Genomic DNA, 20984 nt, shown 5'->3' with positions numbered 1-20984 from the left:
TAACTGCTGTGTGTTTCTCCTGGGACAAAAACATTAAGGAGTATTTTAGCACTTTTTGATATTATGAGACGAATCTTTTGTATTTTTTTTGCTAATAGTAAATCAAAACATGTTAGCTTTTTAAAACAGTCATACGGCCATTTGTTGGTACCATATGTGACTTCTGCTGTGAAGTTTTACTCTTCGTATTCTTCAACAGGATCACAAAATGGAGGACTTTCTGAAACTTCTGGATTTCCTGGAGGACGATAACAGCAACATAAACAATCCAGTTATGCCTTCAGAAGAGGTGTGTTGTTTAAAAATGGTCACTATGTAGAATTAAAAGCAGCGATTGTCAAAGTGTGAGGCACGCCCCCTAGGGGTGTGGAGGTAAAAAATGTTTTATTTATTCATCGCAAGTGGAGCTAATTTAATGTCTGTCAGTATTTCAAACCAGATTTGTTTATGAATTACACATCCAACTCAACATGAAGCATGACAAGGCGCTACCACAACTGGTTGGAGATTTTAGCTGTTTTTCTGAACATAGAAAGTACACCTGGACCAGAAGATGACATTTACTTATTAATTTTAAAACAAAACACAAACTAGTTACATTTCTTGAAAGGACAAAATATGTAAAATCAAAAGAAAACAGTACATTTTGCTCGTTTAAATAAATAAAACTTAACCCATATTTTTCCCAAGATGCCTTCCCCTGTCAGGAAAGTGTAAACTTTGTTCATCTCTGCTGTTTTTCTGTTACTCATATTTCGCAAAAGTCGAAGATTTTCCGGGAAGATCTCAGAAATGTTTAGATTCATTCCAGAAATTTTCTAGGGAAAAACATGAAAATTTTGGAGTTCATAAAGTCAAAAATGTTGAACTTTGGAAACTCAGAAATGTGTTGTTTTTTTTTGTTTTGTTTTTTTTCATGGAAAAAAACCCAACAAAAGCTCAAAATTAATTAGTGGTTTAAGAATCTTCATTTAGCTTAAAAAAGGAGTACATTTCCACTATAAACTCAGAAATTTTCTAGAAAAAAAAACATTGAAATTTCTGAGCTACACAGGTTGAAAATTTGCTGGATTTTTAAATTTTTTTTAATTTTGAGGTTAATCTCAGAAATGTTCTAGGAAAAAATTAATTTCAAAAATGTTAAATATTCAACTTCTGAAACTCAGACATGTCCATGTTTTTTTTTAGTAAATTTCTTAGCTAAGAGTTTTTTCCAGCAATTTATTTTAATCTACAAACCCTCAGTTTTCCTGTCATTAAAATATGTTAGTGTGACTGTGAACAGAGAAATTATTCATATTTTCTTCCTATTTTTCAGGTGAATCTTTTATATACAATTAATCTCATCAAGTCCTGTTTTAAATACGTCAAGGCCCCTAAAGTTGAACAAAACCTCAACAGAAAAAACAATTATTATGAATACAGTTGTTTGAATTTTGTCATTTTTTCTTGTTTTGCATAGAAGAAAATGAACAATCAATAAAACAGGAACTCCACTGTCATGAAATATGCATACATCTGCACAACTACAGTATGTGTTAACATTGCTCTGAAGCGGCTCATATCTGCATAGCATATATGAGCAACACTGCAAATCAATATAGTAAGCCAATTTGAGCTAAAAGGTCAACATGGCACACACTTTAAGGTTTTTATTTTAAAATATTCGTTTTTCCTCTTCTTTCTCAAGCTCTTTCCTCAGTTTTTGTAATTTCAGTTCAACAACCTTCATCTGATTTCCATTCACAGGAGGAGATCTGCATCTTCCAGAATGCACTTTATGAGGATGAGAGTGTGAGCAGCTTCAGCGAAAGCACGGCAAATCAGCCAGTCGACTCTGAGGAAAAGCACGGCCACGACAACCGCAGAGAGAATTCAGAGAGTGTTTCCACTCAGCCGGTCAACACTGAACAAATGGCTCATGTCTGTGACCAGTGTGGGAAGAGTTTCAGCAAATGTAGAAGGTGTAGATTTCACCAGCACATCCACACTGGAGAGAGGCCATACAACTGTAGCCAGTGTGGGAAGAGCTTCTCTCAGAAAAGGTATCTGACCGGCCATCAGCTTATTCATACGAGAGAAAGACCTTACCGCTGTGACGAGTGTGAGAAGACATTCACCCATAATGCAGATTTGAAAGTCCATCAGCGCACTCACACTGGGGAAAGACCATACAGCTGTGACCAATGTGAGAAACATTTCACTAAAAAAGTCAACTTAACAGTCCATCAGCGCATCCACACTGGAGAGAAGCCGTACAGCTGTAACCTGTGTGGAAAAAAATTCACCCAGAGAGGCAATCTCAAGATCCATCAGCACATCCACACTGAATTAAAGTCATACAGTTGTGATAAGTGTGGGAAAAGTTTTACCAAAAAAATTAACTTGACAGTTCACCAGCGCATCCACACCGGAGTAAAACCATATAAGTGTGACCAGTGTGGGAAGAGATTCGCTCAGAAAGGGAATCTGAAGAACCATCAGCACTGCCACACCATGGAAAAGTCTTTCACCTGTCATCAGTGTGGGAAGTGTTATATTCACATGCAGTCACTTACACAACATAAGAAGTCTCATCAACATGAAATATATTCACCTCAGGTCTAAAATCTAATTTGGTTGACATGGAAAGATCTCAGAGAGGTCAACAAAACATATGTCTGGCCTGAGTTAAGGTATGTCAATACAAATTATGTGAAAGCAATTTAATTGTGTTTTATTTTACAAGAAGTCACACTAATTTATGGGGTAGTGAGTAACACTTTAAAGCCCTGACAGGGTGTCATTTACTGTTGCTGCACCTGGTTCACTGTGGTGACTTTAGCTGTGGTATTTCCTAACATAAACTGTTATTACGACGGTGGAAAGAGTAATCATTATTACATAGTGCCATTTTATAGCACAGTCAAGTAACCATGTTAGCTTCAGTTGTTGTAGAAATGCTGTACATATTAAACATAAAAATGGGTAATGGTGGCGACAGTGGTAAGAGTTTTTCCTTCAATCGTTGGGTCACCAGTTCAATTCCTGTTCTGCCTACCTCTGTTGTTGTGTACTTGGGCAAGATATTTAATCTGCCTTATCTGCTGGTGTTTACCAAAATGGCCGATCGCGCAAAATGGCAGCCTAGCTTCTTTCTGTTTGATACATACATGATGATCATATATATATGTATATATTTTTTTTTTCTTTTTCTAATTCCAATGAGAGACCCATCCAATTTGAAAAATAAGGAGAAAACCTGCTATAGACAACCATAAAAAACAACCATGGAAACATACCAAAGACCAATTGCATGGAGCCTCTGCAACTGTCCAAATTAATTCCCCTGCATTAATTCCCCAACTCTGGACACAATCACACTGATAAAATGAAACAAGATACAATATATTTTTAAATGAGGCCTACTGCATTTAAAGAGAAACTCACTCCAGATGCAGTAATTATTAATTTATCGCAGAGCAAAGCACAAAGCAACGGAAAAAACAACACAGAAAAACCGCTGAAAAACAACTCAAAATGGCTACGCTACCAGCAGTCTCGTTGCCGTAGCAACTCATAACAATGTATCAGGATTCAACACCAAAAAACTCGCAAACATTTTCCACACAAAGAACAGAACATTTAGTCTGTTAAGGTTTTATGTTTTCAGGCCTAATGTTTACTTTGTGATATTGATAAGAGATTGCAATGGTAGATTAGCTACCGCTGCTATTAGCTAATCTAACACAGCAGTGGTAGAGATAAAAACCTGCTCTAAATCTGTCAGAGTTGGTGTTTCGGTCGCCTTTTTGTATTTTAACTGACCTGAAACTGAATTCCACAGCACATCGTCATGTTATAATTCACAAAGTCAAGCTAGCATAACTGACCTACTTCCTTCTGCCTGGCTATTTATTTTAATTAAATCTTTTTCCTCCAAGAACAAACAAAAATGCAGCCTGGTAAATGTGACGCGTAGCAAATCAGAAAGCGAGGTGATGGAAAACTTATATGGGAATCTAAAATAAACATAGCCCAGAAACCATGGCCATTGCTTCTTCCCAGTCGGCCATGTTTGTTTACACTGAACTCGTGTTTGGTCTTGGGATTTTTTCCGAGTTTTCCGTCTGAAATCTGAATGTTGGTGAGGGAAATTGGTACGACAAAGCCTGTTATATCAACCGTTTTTTTATCGTCGTGTGTGGGGTCTCTCAGGTTTTGACGATCAGCCAATAATTAAAAAATCTTAGCAATTCTGCAAAGAAGTTAACCGATAACGAGACAGGCATGGCAGCTGCTACTTTAATGGCTACAAAAGTTAATCTGCAGCTTTAAGACAGACAAATTAGTGGTTTTACATACAAATAAAGAATTACAAATGTTTGCAGCCGGTTTCATCTACAGTAACCAACAAATAAATAAAAGGGAACAATTAATTAAACAAAATTAACCTGAACAACCATTTGTCTATAGTTCCTTAAGTAATTTTAAAAAATAGTTCAAAAAGGATCATTGATTTTCAGCAAGAACATTGTTCTGCTGTTGTTTACAATCATTTCCTGAAACCAACTCTGAGACGAAACTGTCTGCACCTTTCTGCACCAGTAATAAAATCTAGATTACCTTTCCATTCTGGGAGGATTACAGGGAAACAAGTAAACATTCACACATAGATAACCTGATCTTAATCACCTCCTCACTGTGAGGGAGCAAAGCTAACACGCTCTCCCTGTTCTGCTCTCAATCCAGGAGCCTGAAGCCTCTGAGACGAGCAGAAAGCGTCTCCTCAGGCACTCAGGCATTCGTTTTCTTCCTCCTGCTGAGTCAGCAGCCTGAGGCAGCGACAGAAAGAGCCGCTTCCTAACTTAAGTCCAAAATATGTCAGCTTTTTTTTTTTTTTTTTTGCTGCATTTCCCCCCATTTCACTGCGTTATTATCCACAGGAAAACAGCCGAGTCCGCACAGAAACTTGACAGATTTATGTTGTAGTTGTTTCATAAATTGTGGAAATGTTTCAGTTTTATTTCAAATTAAAGATTGCACAATGATGAGGGGTGTAATTTGTAAAAGTACACAGCAAAAAAAAAACAAACAAAAAAAAACATTTTTTAGCTTGTCTGGGAGATAATAAAAATATGAGTGTTTCACCATGTTATTCAGACATTTATAAATGTAACAGTTCAGAATTAGATATTTAACTCACAAGCTAAATATTTAAAGTTTTGACTTGCAAATTAAATGTTTAGTCAGGAAACTAAATATTTATTTTATTAACTAGATATTTAGTTGAAAGTAAAATGTATTTTCCAAACTAACCATGACATTTTTTAAATCAAAATTTATTTTCTACATTACATACTTAGCTTGGACTAACTAAAATTAAATGTTTAGCTAAATAACTGACTATCCAACTCTTAAGCTAAATATTTAGTTTACATACTAAATATTTTTAGATTGCAAATTAAATATTTATTTAGAAGGCTACATATTTAGTTAAAAAGAAAAAAAAATTTCCAAACTAAACATTTATTTTTGAAGCTAAATATTTATTTTCTAAACTAAATATTTATGTTGGTCATAAATATTTAGTATCCAAAGGAAACACTAAATTCTCAAGCTTGATAAATTAAATATTTATTTAAGATGTTAAAAAAAAATGTTTTTATTTAGTTCCAAATATTTATCATCTTTTGCTAGAAAACAAAATTATCTCCTAATTTAGTTTTCAAGCAAAATATTTAATTAGCAACTTCATTTTTATTTTCCAAACTAAATATTTAGCTTGCAAATTAAATATTTAATTTAGAGTTGTGAAATGTATAAATGTATGAATAGAATGGTAAAAATATGAATTTGCAAAACAAAAATCTCTTTTTTCTTCTTTCCATGACAGGCTAAACCAAAACATTATTGTTAATTTTTTTAAATGTTTAATTTAATATGTAAAATAAACTGGCTCCAGTCCAGACAGAAGGTTGTTTTTTTATTATCATTGTATGAAAATTGTTTGAATTTCTGTGAGTAATAAATATTATTTTTGTTTTGTAATTGTAAAAAAAGACAGAAAAAATCCACACAGATTCCCTGGAATGATGCTAACTAGCTTATCATTGAACAGTGTTGCTCACCTTGTACACCGGGACAGGGGTTAAAGGTCACGCTGGTATCGGGGTTATTGCTGCTGCTGACTGACTCACCTGTTGTTAAATGTGGTAAAAGGCACAGGGACATGTTAAATATATATATTATGTTGGTAATTTTTTTCTTCATTCATTAAATGCTAGTGAATGGAAGCAAACAGTAGTCTGTAGCTAAGCTAACTATGCTAAACGGTTGGTAATCTCTCAGTCTACCCACCTCTCTTGGAGAAAAACTGGGTTATAAATTGACAATGTTTTGTCTGACTCCTTTTGTTCTCCTTTTTTCCTTAAACCTGACTGTTATTTTTATTGACAGCATAGTAACCGCCACAGTCGTTGTCTTTTCCTGACCGCTGCTGAACGCCGCAGGAAGAAACCATTTCATGCATATCCGGGGGGGTGTTCAGTGCAAATATGGATGTGGTAACGTATATACTGCTAAAAACATATTTTAAAAACACAATATAATAGATTTTGTTATTGACAGGGCTACCCCAAAACTTTCTATTTCTTAAAAAAAAAAAAGAAAAAAAAAAAAAAGATATTTGTGGGCCCCTGCTGTTCAGGAGCCGTTAGGAATGTCCTAACTTTCCCCCCTGTGTGTAAATTTATTAATCCACTGTACTTCATACAGCAAATGTATTTTCCTTCGATATATTTTTTGTTCATGCTTCACTATGCTTGGTTTTAGCGTGGACGTTTCTTTATTAAAATCAGGCATGACTGAGTCATCTCAGTATGATCATATTTAGCATTGACTTTTAATAAAATTATAAAAATACATAAATTTTAGTTTGCACCACGCCCAAAAGGACTTAACCTGAATCTGAACCATTAGTTTTTCTCAAAAAATGCTATGTTGTTACATTTTGTCCAAGCTACAGTATATAACTTTAATAAAAAATATATATTTTCTATGTCATGACAGTTTGTTGTGAGACAGATAATCTGTGAAAAGATCTCCTCCACCTTTTCCATGAGATACTATTGCTGTCTAAAGTAATGCACCATTCCGACCAAAAACAACCAATCAGAACCAGGATGACGGTCTTAGCGCCGTCAATCAAGCTCATCCACTCACTGCTAAATGTCTAATGGCGGAGAAGCAAATTATTGTTACAGGAAAACTATTTATCTGCATCTATCATTGGAGCAAAAGGACTTAAAAGTGAAGCTGAATCATTAGTTTTTCTCTATAAAAGTAATTATCTGAGCCATTTTTGCGCAGTAACTCCTAAACTCATCCGCTTCCTGAATCTTGTGGCGGCCATTAAGACGTCCTCTTCCTCTGATGATGCTCGTGATGTTGCACCTATATTTGGACGTCCATTTCTCCGCCAAGCTCTCCTCTCACAGACGCGGCGCTTACAGTACGCTCAGTTTCCTCTGAACCACCAAATGTGAGGCATCTGTGTTCTCTGACTGCTAATGTGTTCGGTGTGACCGTGAGCAGAAGATCGGAGCGACACATTTCTGGAGAGCGAGAAAAAAAAAAACACACTCTCTCCCAAAAGCTCGCAGAGGAATTTATTATTTACAACAGCCACTCCTGGATTTCCATCTTTAGTAACTCTCCGCATTATACATCTTTGATTACATATATCATAATTGATTACATATATCATAACTGCAGCAGCGTTTCTGTCCAATAATTAGAATCAAATCTCCAGTGTGAAGCAACTAATAAAAATGTTTTCATTCAACTGTTGAATGAAGTTTAAATTCACTGATTTTTTTTTTACTTTGTGTCTCCAACAGCAAAATAAAATAATTGTTACTGGCTCAGTAATTCACACTCCAATGTTGTTTTTTGGTAAATAGTGTCATATATAGTGAGAAAAATAAACATTTAATAAGGAGACAAAATTTTTCCCATTTAAAAAAAAAAAGGAGAGATCGGTCATTTTCATCATGAGAGAATCTAAAAAAAAACACCCAGAAAATCAAATTGCATAATTTTTAACTAATTAATTTGTGTTTTGTTGCAGCCAACCCAACTTCAGTCGCATTCAAACAAACATGTCTGGACTGTTTGAGTCGGATCAAGACGCAGTGGGCAGACTTTTTCTTTGTGGGTCATTTTGACTGATGGAGTAAAAAAAAAATCTATTTTCACCCATCAATTTTAAAATCATATTGATATTTTCAACAAAACTGTATTTCCAATTGGTTGCATTAAGATTCAATAAGCTGAACAGAGATTCCACATTATGCCATCACACATCAAGCAGATAACATGATTAAATTGAATTGAAATTATGAACGACTCACCTGCTGTTGCCTGAATGCACCGTCTCACAACTTCCTCCTGGTCTGCGTGGACCTGAATGCATCGCTGTTTCTGTGTAGTTACATTTCTCAGGGTTTTGATGTTGATCTGGGGAATAAATCTGGACTCTGCTGCCACTCTGACAACTGGGATTACAAGAACGGCTTCAGCCAAAGTTTTGAAATCAGGGAACATTTCTACATTTGAAGTGATCAGACTCTGAATGAGGAGTTTCCTGATAATGTTGCCTCTTTAGTTAGAAATAACATTATTTCAAATCTCACAAGCAACGTCAAATACATTTTCCAAACTTTCGACACGAGAATAACGACACTGTCCTGTTACAGAGACTCGTCACAGCAAAAACGCAAAATCTTGCCAAGTGGTTTTGGTCCAGTTTCTACGGCAAATATCTTAGTACAATTGAAACAAAACAAAACTAACTTACAAGTAACTTTTGTGCAAGACATAGGAGCTTGTTTTCAGTAAATAATTCCTTAATACTGATGAAGAAGTGCAGATTATTTCACTAAAAGGAGGGAAAAATGTCTTGTTGATTTATTGACTTAAAACAAACTCCTGTATTTATCTGAAAAGTTACTCATAAGTTAAGACAAAACTAAGATATTTACACTGGAAACTAAACCAAAAGTACTTTGTAAGATGCTGTGTTTTTGCAGCTGACTGTGATGGTATGCCTGGCTTTATCAAAAGAGAAGACAGGGGTTAAAGGTCACATCTTAAATAAAAATATTCAATCACACTTATGAACACACAGGGCTTGAAACAGGAAGACTTTTCTTTACTTTTAGTTTTTCACTATGATTGTGTAAAATAAGTGACTCTAAAGTGAATAAGATCCAGACATGTTAAAGTCATAAAACAAACAAGCAGATATGATTATTGATATTGGAAAGTGCAGCAGAAATTACATTTAAATATTCTTAATAACTGTGTATGAATTAAATCTTTCCTGAATTCATTTCTAGCCAATAACCAAAAAGCTAAACGTGACTTTAAAAGCAGAAGAAATAATGCAAGTGGATTTAATATCCTGTGTAAGTATGGCAGGGCATGAGGGACAAAAATAGGAGCAGCTGCTTTTTAATGCAGACGTTCCTGCAGTAACTCCCCCCCTCTGCAGGAGATGGGGACATTACAGTCTGCATTTTTATTTCTGCTTAGTGCTAATGGGAATCACAAGTTAAAAATATAAGTACAGAAGCTAATTAAAAACAGAGAAGGGATTTGTCAGGTGGATTGTTTTTAAAAACAAGTTTCCTTGCAGAGGAATAAAACTCTAAGAAAAGGTTTTTAAAAAAAAGCTTTTTTTGGTTCTTTTTTGTCGAGGAACAAATGCATTTAAGCACAAGATGTCCGCAAGGTTGATATCGACAAAAATGCACAAACTGATTAAACTGGGCAATTTAAATCATTACAGATTAAACTGGAAATCCGAACCTTCAAACTGTTTTTAATGGGGGGAAAACGGAGCCAGGAATCTGTGGAACAGGCCGCATGACGTGAACCTGAGGAGACCAGAGTGATCCAGGACACACAGCAGGCAATTAGCACATTTCTCCTCTAATCTCTCTGCAGCAGGCCTGCAGTTTAACACTCATTTCAGAGGCTGAATTTTTTTATGATTCATCGGATCGCTTTGTGGTTTACCAGTCAGCTGTCAGGTTTCCAGCGAGGGAGGGAGTGCAGAAACAAAGCATCAGCCTCCATTAGACGGTCATTTGGTTAATTAAGTCACTTTGCTTGAAGAAAGGGTTTGTAAATGAGCAGATCAAGGTCATTCCCGCACAGCTCCGCAGATTTGCAGCAAAATAAAACGTTACTGCAGCCTGAATGGGTTTGGATGTCAGCAACGAGGCTGACGCAAATCAAACAAGTGAGCGTGGAAATGCTCTAATGAATCCAGCAAAGTCTGACTGACTCGTTGATGCTGATTTGCTGAAGGTGAGATCAGGAAAACCAAGGAGCCACAAACAGAGAAGAAACTGTCTCCACACAAGACTCTCTAATTAGTAGTTATATGAAAGAGAATTTTATTACTTCTTTTTAACTATATTAAAATATGCAATAAAGCATTCCTCTGTGAAAGTGATGAAGCAACTAAAAGTAATTATGGTCCAAAGTTTATCCTTAAAAATTCAGAACTCTTAAATGTAAGTCGTGTGTGTCAAACTTGAGGCCCAGGGGCCAAATCTGGCCCGCAGTAGTGTTTTAATGTGGCCCTCGAGACTCCAAATGACATCAGTAAGCCCCTCCAGTTTTTCACAAATACACAAAATTCACTCAAAATTCCCACATTTTTCCTGATTTCTGCTGCAAATTTCTCTCACAATTGTCCAAAAACATTGAGTTTAAGTGACTGCTGCCTCAGCCTTACTTCATAGTCCGTGATCGATACGACAATGAGTTATATTTAACATCAGACATTAACGCAAATGTGGTACAAATTCCTTTCAAATATTTCTAAAATTCTGTGATTTTGATTGAACAAAAAAACTACAAAAACAATAAAGAAAACCTGGATGGACTGATCCGTGTGGGATGGACTGATCCGTGTGGGATCAGTCCATCCAGGTATTGAAAGCTGTTCAATATTATTTCAGTTTAAGAAACACTTATTGAACAAAGAGCTTTTAATAATATTTTAACAGTTTAATGGGTTTTATCAATACATTCTGGCCCAGCTGGCCCTTTAAGAACATTCCGATTTTTGATTTGGCCCAAAATGAAAATAAGTTTGATGCCCTTGATGTAAGAATAAGATATGATGGGAAGCATCACATCTTATTCTTTACTTCTTCATGTCACTAAGAGGCTAAACATCGTGGTGACACAGACAAAATGGATGATTGTAAATCCATTTTTCTTTAATAGGTTTGATTTTTCAAATAAAAAGCAGAAACAGAAAGTGATTTGTACCTAAAGGAACCTGCTTTACTCCCTAAACACAACTTACTGCATGTTTACCAGTGTAATTGTTGCTAAAACTGCATAAAAACCCAAATGACAAGAGGCAGCAAGGAGGCCTTCCAATCCAAGAGTTTAATTATAACAATAATTCTACAAAAGCCATTGAGATTTTAAACATTTTTAAAATTTTTATTTCAAACACATTTATTTTAAGTGGCCAAAATATTTTGACAGCAGTTGACTGAGAAATAAAATACTCTGACACCAGAGGGATGTTTTGAAAAATCCTGACCCTGAGATGAAAGAAAGAGAAAGAAAAAAAAAAAAAGCGATGAAACTTTTAAACAGAAATTTGGAATAAGAAAAAAGTACAAGCAGAAAGGAAGAGCAAGAGGAACTGGAAAAAACAATTTCTGAAGAAGGACAATCCAGTTTAACAACGAGAAATCAAGAAGATTAACAGCTGAACAGTTTATGTACATCCATTTAAAAAAGAAACAATAAAAAGGTAATTTTTCTGTTCATCCAGCTGCGATGCAAATACATTTAAAGATCCAAACAGAACAGGTAAGAGGGAAGAGCCGAACAATAAAGCTGATATAAATTTTTTACTGTTTTTTTAAATTCATTGTCATCTTCAGAATCAGCATCCAGAGATATCTTTGGTTTTGTTGCGCCGCTGGAAGCGAGTGTCGGCCGGGTCGAACCCTTGTTCGTTTGACCCAAACAAAGCCCAGCTGGGGGTCTTGGCGGTGTAGTCCAAGGCCGAGAAGCTCTGCTGTCCGCCGCTGTCTTCGTGAGCCTGGACCAGATCCTGGAAACGGTCGTAGTCGATCCAAGTCCACCACTCGCCGTTCACCTTGAACTGGAAGGAAAAGGACATTTAAAGGGGCGGCCTTATGTATTTTCCAGGCAAATATACACTGCAAAAACACAAAATCTCACCAAGTAGTTTTGGTCTAGTTTATATTGCAAATATCTTAGCACACTTGAAATAAAACTAACTAAATTAAAAGTAACTTTTCTGCTTGATATGGAGTCTTGTTTTAACTACATTATTATTTAATATTAATGAAAATGTTCTGGTTCCACTGGTAGAATATTCCACTGAGCCGTTACCTAGCAACCCCAGCCAAGCCCAGCCCGTTACCTAGCAACACAGTTCTAGTTCCACTGGCAGATAAACTAACTTATAACACGGGAAAATGTCTTGTTATAAGTTAAATAATCTGCCAGTGGAGCTAAAACCTTTTTGTCAATATTAAGAATTATTGACTTCAAACAAAATCCTACATGTTTCTGAAAAGTTACTTGTAAGTTGGTTTGTCTTATTTCTAGTGAAGTAAGACATTTGCATGAGAAACTTGGAAAGATTCTGTGTTTTCTTGCAGAGGAGTACCATTTTCCAGCACAATCAAGTCACTACGTTACCTTCAGTTGACATAAAATTATATATATATATATATATATATATATATATATATATATATATATATATATATATATGTCCCAACACAGCTCCTCTGTTAACTTTTTAACACAGTTTTGACCAGCGTTGCTCTGAGAAGTAGCCTCGATAATGAGCTCAGCTGATGTTCAGTTCCACCAGGTGTTTGCTAATTGCTGCTGGCTAGTCTGAAGGAGCTGGGTGTGAGGCAGAAGCTCGGTAGCTAGGAAACTGCAGCTCAGAGGAGGAGCTGTACCTAAAAGGCGGGGCTAGGTCCATCCAGGCATTTTCTACAGCTGAATGGTTGCCGTGGAGATTAAAGGATTTCTCCAACAGGCCTGTGACCATAAGAAATTTTACTGGACGATAAATTTTCCCAGAAATGATTGTGATAAACGATATTGGGTTTTTTAAGTCCATTTTCATGTAATATAATAATAATGTCTTACTAATGCAAGAGCACATTCTCAAAGATCAATAAACTTTCAATACTGAGGGACATTTAACACTGGAACTGGAAGACATTTTAAATATCTAAAATAAACAAAATAACAGAAAAATTTATTATGAATCTCTGTAAACAAAACTGTCCCTCAAAAAAGGTGCAGTTGAGACCAAAACACCAATTTTGAGACTTTAGTTATTACATTTTTGGTAGAAAAAGAGAGAAAAAAAAAATCATACAAATGGAAATTATTGAGCTCATTTTAATTCCTCATGTGATTAATTGATTCATTTCTTATTGCGACAGTCCTAGCTGTAACTTAAAACAGAAAACGTGGATATGTTGAAGTAAGTCGGAATACTTTTGCAAAGAACAGAGTCGAATCAAAATTAGGCTGAAAAGGAAGCTAAATGTGCAGCAGGGCAAACTGTCCAGCAAAGTTCAATTTTCAAAGAGGTCAAGCTGACTGGACAGCATCCTGGGTACAGGCCGAACCTTCCTGAACGTCATAAATAACAGAGAAATGGAGCTAAACTGGCCCAGCAGACGACTGCAGCTCTTTGCAATGAGGAAACTGTGATTGGCCTTAATGCCTCACATTATTCCTAATATAGTTTTATTTTTAATCACAAAAGTAATTAAAACAGATCCAGCATGAACACATTGGGGGACTAACACTTATTTGCACTGCAGACGACCTTCCTGAGGAGGAAGCATCGACTGGATGGGTTTGGCACTTTACGGCGTGACATTAGAGGAAAAAATAAACCCAACCTGCTGCATTGTTAATGAGGCTTGAGAAGAAACGCCTGTTGGGAACAAACGTTCCCGGTAACGAGACAGGATGATATTTATTCAGTCTGGGTAATATTTCCAAGAACAAAGTAAATCTGCGCTGTCCGGGAAGGGAACAGGACTGCACGCTGTTTCTGTTAATGGTGTCTCGCTGATAGTAACAGAGTTTCTACTGTTTTTTGTAAAGTCAAAGCTTCGCACTTCTTTCCAGACGAGGACTTTAAATCAGGGTTTAAAACAAAGCTGGATGGAAGAGAGTCAGTTTATGCGCTCGCTGCTGTTTCATCTGCACCTTTCGTTTTGACAAAGTGAAGGAAAAATATTGGTTTTGTTTCTAACTGATGAGGACGAACAGAGTCAGAACCAGGATCCAATAACCCCAGCAACAAATAAAAGGAAATATTGCAACTTGCTGCAGACAAACAGGCAGAACAAAACAAAGAAACAAAATGAAACTGTAAAGCACTTTAAACTTTGATATCTCACATTTTCTGTCATTCATGTTCAAATGTAAACTTGTTTTCCACTAGGAACAAAAAGCCCTTCGAAATCAGTTGGATTATGCAACTAAAAGTAATTAATTATTGTTTATAAGTAGATTAAATCAGATTCTATTTGATCGGTTTTTTCAGGGTTGATCCATATTTTCAGTTTCCTTTACAGTCTGGCTTGGATTGGACAGAACCGGGTTCTGGTTCTGATAGTTCAGTGTTTCTCAAACTGTTAGTGTTTAGCAAACACTTAAATTGCCCCACAATAACACAACATGTTGATATATCTCCAAAATGAAAATATTCGTCTCTTAACTCACTTATTGTCACGAATACGTCAAAACAAACCTTGTGGATTCTCAGCTTTCCAATCATGTCAAACACACAGAAATAAAAAAATATGTTGTTCTTTACTATCAGGTATTGTGCAAACAGTCCAAATTTTTGTAATTTAGAAGCACAATTAAAGAAAAATAAACTTGAGTTGCTTTGGCAGAAACATAAATCCTCTTCTACTCCATTAAATATAAAAATTATACACCCATTTATTTATCAAATTTGTTTTATTGAAAATAAAAAAAATGATATTTTTTGAACTTGCATTTTTAGGCCATGATCAATATATTTGAAAATAGTCTGAAAACAACAATACTTTAATTTATTGAAATAATTACCAGGACAATTTATCCTCCAGTAAAATTTATTACTGATTTTTTTAAGTGCCTCATGACAGTGCTTGTTGTGAATTTGTATTCTAAAAATAAACTCAGTTGAATTAAAAACTATTTTTGTTTACAGCAGCTTTTAATCAAATAATAAACTCTGAAACATTTATTTTAAGATGTTAAAAACTGTCCAACATGCTTTTATTTTGTGCAATCCTTTTGTTTCATTTCCTATCCTGTAAACCGTTATGCATAAATGTTTCTATATTAATAAACTTTCCTTTTTTCTGTTAGAACTGATGTCACAAATACCATTTTATCAAAAAACTCAAACAAAAATAATGAGGATCTGAAGAAAGGAAGTCAAATGTTTTCCTCTTATTTTTAATATTCTTCCGTTTGCAAAATAAAAGTCATACCAGGTTGTTTCCGTGTATGAAATGTAAGAAGAAAGCTTTTTATTAACACCTTCACTCAGAGTATCTGGATGTTCAAAACATTTTCCTCCAGACATCCAGAGCCTATAACAACTCCCCTTTAAATTTCTAAAATTCAGTAAATTATCGTTTAGCTGTCCATGATAATTTACGATCCCAGAGTTTCCTCACATCCTGTTTCTGACCATTAGGGACCAATTAGCACAGCTGTGGTTTAATCTCCAGCAGCACTTTGCTCCTTTGTATGCAAAATGCATCTAAACCTGGACAGCTCGCACCAGAACCTCCAGCTTTAAGAGTTTTAGGAGTTTAACGTCCAACATTCTGTCTTAAAACCTTTTCAAACCAACAGAAAAGACACTGAGAATGCATCAGAAGTTTGTTGAGTGATAATTTTGCACTTTTACATCATTAAAGACAATCTACCTTGTACAGGTTAGAATAGATCTATGGCTTATACAAAACATGTTCATTACATTTACATACAGGGGGAGGAGGTCTGACTGTACGCTACCGCCCTTTACCCCCCAGATATGGTATTTTATTTATATAATTATTAGTCATTTCCACTATCAGTAATAATGTGTCTACCAGAGGATTCCTCTGGTCATTATTTTCATTAGAGCCTCAATGATGGCTGTATGTTGAAGCGCTGAGGAGTTACAGTCATCTGAAGTTTGTATATCAGGTGCTGTCCGAGTGCCAAATGGAGACTTGGACAACACCTGTACATCCTCACAAATAAACATCTCCGAAATGACATTTCTTTTTGTGCTATCTTGATCAGTCTTGAAATCCACGAGCAGAATACTTTATTCTAAAGTATTTTTGACAGCAAAAATAGAAAATTTAGCTCGTCATCTTCATAAAGAGACCAATGCATATACAGTGAACCCACGCTATATCGCCGTTCACCTTTCGCGGTCTCGCTGCTTCACGGATTTGCGTCGTGCATTGTGTTCTGCATTCTCATTGGCATAACAGTCTCTCCACTTCTTCTTCTTGTCAATAATGTTGCGGTTTAATATGTTCACATACGTAAAACAGCTTGCCATATTTAACATAATCGATGGTGGCATGTTGGTTTACAAGAATCTTTTTGCGCAGAAGGAAAAAGAGCGACAACAGCTACCGATAACTATGTTCTTCTCTCGAAAAAACACACCTGCACCGCGGGCTTTAGAAGAACAAACCGCTGCAGAGCGGAGTCAGGCTGCAGCGGCTCAGTCAGAAGAGCAGTGAAATACACGAGAGTCACTATTTGTCCTACTGTACTTTGTTTTGTTTTTCATAATCATTTTTAATTTTCTCCTGTTCTAATCCAATGACTCGGGTCGCAGTGGGGCAGCGCTGATCTCCGCAATTTGAAGCCTTCAGTTCATATTGATGTTTAAATTATTATTTTACAGTACAGTAGTTATTTGTAAAAAAAAAAAAAAAACATTTATACAGTACTTTTATTTGTTAAACAAATGTTTGGGCCTGTAAAAAGGTTTTGTTCTTTGGTTTCAATGTATTATGGAATATTTCATTGTATAATAATTGTAAAAAAATAAAGGTTACTACTTCACGGATTTCGCCTATCGCGGGTTCTTTTTGGAACGTAACCTGGGTGAAAAACGAGGGATCACTGTAATGGTTGAAGAACAGCGGCTGATTTAATTTGCCTTTTCAGGCGTTTTTGGTGATTTAGGGGCTGAAGGTCAAGGGGTTAAGTTGCAGTTTCTCTCACCAGACATCAAGCTGCTAATTTTGCTGTTGTGTGTGTGCAGAGGTGGGCAGTTCCAGCTACACTTACTTTTTGGAAAAAGAAGGCTATAGGAGGAGTTTTACTGCAAGAAGATTTTACTTTTACTTGAGTAATATTATTGTTGTGTAGATTAATTTTGCATTTAAAGAAACAGACTTCAGAGATTGGAAACATCAGATTCTTAGGTTTCTGCAACATATGAGCGAATGCTTGTGCTAATCTCTACTCATAATTTACATCAGTATTATTTATTTTGTATTAATAAACATGGATATTTGATTTGAGATATATTAAAGCCCGTTTGCTGCTCCCTCTCCCCAGCTGAATGTTTCTGGAGGAATTGAAGGCGATAGAAATGAGGATCGCTTCCTCACAGAAAGAGACTCCGTCACATTTTGACGGTGGATTTTGTTCTGGGCTGAGAACATGACTCCTGCTTTTTATGCAACATTCTCACAATCCATCATTCTTTGCTGCATCTGAGCACCAAACATTGGTAATATTTCACATAAATGCTTTTATGAATAAAACTCCCCTGGGTGGAAGGCTTAACTTGTGGAACACGGTGTTCTGAAAAGTATAAATCCCTAAAAAAAACCCTGATAAAACCGAGTCCAAATGGTTTTCTTCCTGTCTCTGCAGAGCAGAAACCTTTCTGTGACATAGACATTAAAAATGTGATTTCTTTAAAACCAATTTAGCTGAACTCCAAGAGCAGAACATATATTCAATTCGCACATCTTGTTACCGCTTATTGTTGCGTTGGGTTTTTCATCTGCGCTCGGCAGCTGAGGTCTTCTTACCTTATCGTGTGCGATGAGCAAACAGTTGGAGTGCTCATGCTCACAGGCGATGTCGTAGTGAGGCAGCATGTCAGCCAGCTGCTGGACGAAGGCGACCACTTCCTGGTGCCAGGGAACGTTGGCCATGGTCAGACTGCTGGCCGAGCTTTCCCCGCAGTACGTCACGCCCTGAAACAGACAAGGACACATCGCTGCAAAAACACTGAATATCACCAAGTATGTTTGTTTCTAATGCAAATATCTCAGCACACTTGAAATAAGACTAAACTAACGTACAAGTAACTTTTCAGCAAGATTGTTCTAAGTAAATAATTCCTTAATATTGATGAAAAAGTACAGATTGTTTCACTTATAACAAGATATTTTTTCCATGTTATAAGTGAAATAATCTGCCAGTGGAACTAGAACTGGGTTGCTAGGTGAACGGCTGGACTTGTGCTGCTTGTGAATCTGTACAAAGGCTACAAAAACAAAAGGAAAGTGTGCTGCATCGTTAGGGGGTTGTATTTCTGCAACAGACAGTAAGGCGGTGGCCGGGGGCAAGGGCAGCAACGCCGTGCTGAATTGATGAAAGACCTTGCAGTTATCAGCCTTGCCTGGAGGTCCTCTGAATAAAGATCATCTCTCCAACGCTTGGTATAAATCACACCGGAGTAGCAGAGTCGGGCAACAACAGAGATTGAAAATTACTTTATGTTTCGTATCAACCGAGTCGTGTAGAAGCGAGGAGCCGACCCCTCCTTTCGGGTTTAAATAACCTTTTTTGGAAATCGTCAGTATTGACTGCTGAAGTCACACGCCAACGTGTTGCACCAGATTTATCTCATTTACGCCGCTGGCAGAATGTTTTCTCTCCGATGGTCCAATTCTTCCAGCAGGAGAGGAATCGGCGACAGGGGAAACGGTACCGGTGCCGTTCAGAAGGTAAATCTCACACCGGACAGCATCTGAACAGAGGACCATAAATTACGCCGACTGGAGGAGAGCAGCCAATCAGACGGGATGATGGTGAAAACAAAGGTGGCGCCGAAACACAGAAACATGTAATTTACTGTTTTTATGTATCCAAACTATGATCTGTGAAAGAAAATATTATTATTATTATTTATAATAGAAACAAATGGATATATATCTATATATATATATACAGTACAGTACAGACCAAAAGTTTGGACACACCTTTTAATTCAATGAGTTTCCTTTATTTTCATGACTATTGACATTGTAGATTCACACTGAAGGCATCAAAACTATGAATAACACATGTGGAAATATGAACCAAACAAAAAAGTGTAAAACAACTGAAAATACCCCTTATATTCTAGTTTCTTCAAAGTAGCAACCTTTTGCTGTGATTACTGCTTTGCACACACTCTGCATTTTCTTGATGAGCTTCAAGAGGTAGTCACCTGAAATGGTTTTCACTTCATAGGTCAACCTGCCCTGTCAGGTTAATAGGTGGGATTTATTGCCTTATAAATAGTCATAAAAATAAAGAAAACCCATTGAATTAGAAAGGTGTGTCCAAACTTTTGCTCTGTACTGTATATATATAATTATAAATTAATTCAAATTAATTTGAACTAAAATTAAATTCACTGTAGGATATTATTTTAAAAATTACAAGAAATAAAAGCATGAAATATTTCACTCTGTGTAATGAAGATATATATGAAATTCAACTTTTTTTAAAAATTAATATAAAATATATATGTACTTTTACTCATTTCATTTCATGTGGTTAGGTTTTGTTTTTGTAATTGTAGTAAATGTGCTTTTTAAAAGTATTAAGTCAGTGAAAAAGCAAACCAAGAATCTTTTTCCTTCCTCTAAAGATTTACGGACTATTTTGTGTTGAACTGTGGCATAAAATGACAATGAAACACATTAAAGTAATACAGTTTTCTTTAACGGTGCCTTATCTGTGTTTATTTAAATGGTATGATTATACGGCTGTATAATGTATGAATATCAGAACAACATATAAGAAGTTTCCATTATCTTAAGTACAGCAGCAGCTGTAAGATGACCGCTGAACTGCAGCAGCAGCTTTCCATCAGTCAGCAGTGACAGCTAATTTTAGAGTCGATTATGTGACTGAGCAGCTCTGTCACGCTGTCACCAGTCCAAGGCGGGACGCACCAATTACTGGGCTCACGATGAAGCCGATAGCCCGCCTGCGGCTCGGCGCGGCCGCGGGGTTTTTATCTCGTCACAATATAGAGGCGCTCACAGGCAGGAAGAGGGGAAGCGACGGGTCAGAAAGATAAGAGGAGAAAGAGAAGATAATTAAGAGGGGAGAAAAGACGAAAGAGATTAGACTGACAGCGTGGAAAAAGAATACAGAGATTATCCACACAATGCAACTGAAACTTTTCAGCGTTGTACATGGGGTCAAGAGATAATTCAAATTGAATCAAACATCTTTATAAAGATGGGAAGACGAATTAAAAACTACAGATCAGATATGACTTTCAGTCTTACTTTTACAACTCTTTGAAGATGGTTTTGGGGTAAATATTCAGGTGTAGATCCCATGCATATTATTGCTTACATCTGGAAATTTCACGCATTCGCACAACGCTGCAGGGCGAATAGACGATTGTTTCACATCCATTATAGCCGCGCTGCCGCGATTCAATGATTATTGTAAGTAAATGAAACCTGGAGATGTAGATATTACTAATTAGAGCAGTGTAACACAGCAAAGGGAAAAATAACGCAAAAAAACGTTAAAGAGCAACTCAAAACTACTTTTTCTCTGTGTCGGCTGTGCTGCAGACTCGCTGCCATAGCGACTGACAACAACACCCCTTTATTGCATCAGGA

General features: G+C 36.3%; 2 protein-coding genes across 5 annotated transcripts in view; one reads left to right on the top strand and one right to left on the bottom strand.

The window, feature by feature from the left end:
- mcm8 (minichromosome maintenance 8 homologous recombination repair factor) overlaps nucleotides 1-20984 on the top strand; it is a 216385-nt gene that overhangs the window by 142014 nt on the left and 53387 nt on the right. The window lies entirely within an intron of this gene.
- Nucleotides 11485-20984, bottom strand: part of LOC116713346 (S-adenosyl-L-methionine-dependent tRNA 4-demethylwyosine synthase TYW1-like) — a gene marked incomplete at its 5' end in the record, with an annotated part of 44057 nt that continues 34557 nt past the window's right edge. The window contains 2 exons of the mRNA XM_032553489.1: nucleotides 11485-12187; nucleotides 18156-18323. Coding sequence (XP_032409380.1) covers nucleotides 11966-12187; nucleotides 18156-18323 — 390 coding nt within the window. The remainder of the gene's footprint in view (nucleotides 12188-18155; nucleotides 18324-20984) is intronic.

The sequence above is a fragment of the Xiphophorus hellerii genome, chromosome 22 (genome assembly GCF_003331165.1).
Source record: "Xiphophorus hellerii strain 12219 chromosome 22, Xiphophorus_hellerii-4.1, whole genome shotgun sequence".
Lineage (NCBI taxonomy): Eukaryota > Metazoa > Chordata > Actinopteri > Cyprinodontiformes > Poeciliidae > Xiphophorus > Xiphophorus hellerii.
Note: the sequence above shows the minus strand (reverse complement) of the source record. Positions and strands in the feature narration are given on the sequence as shown.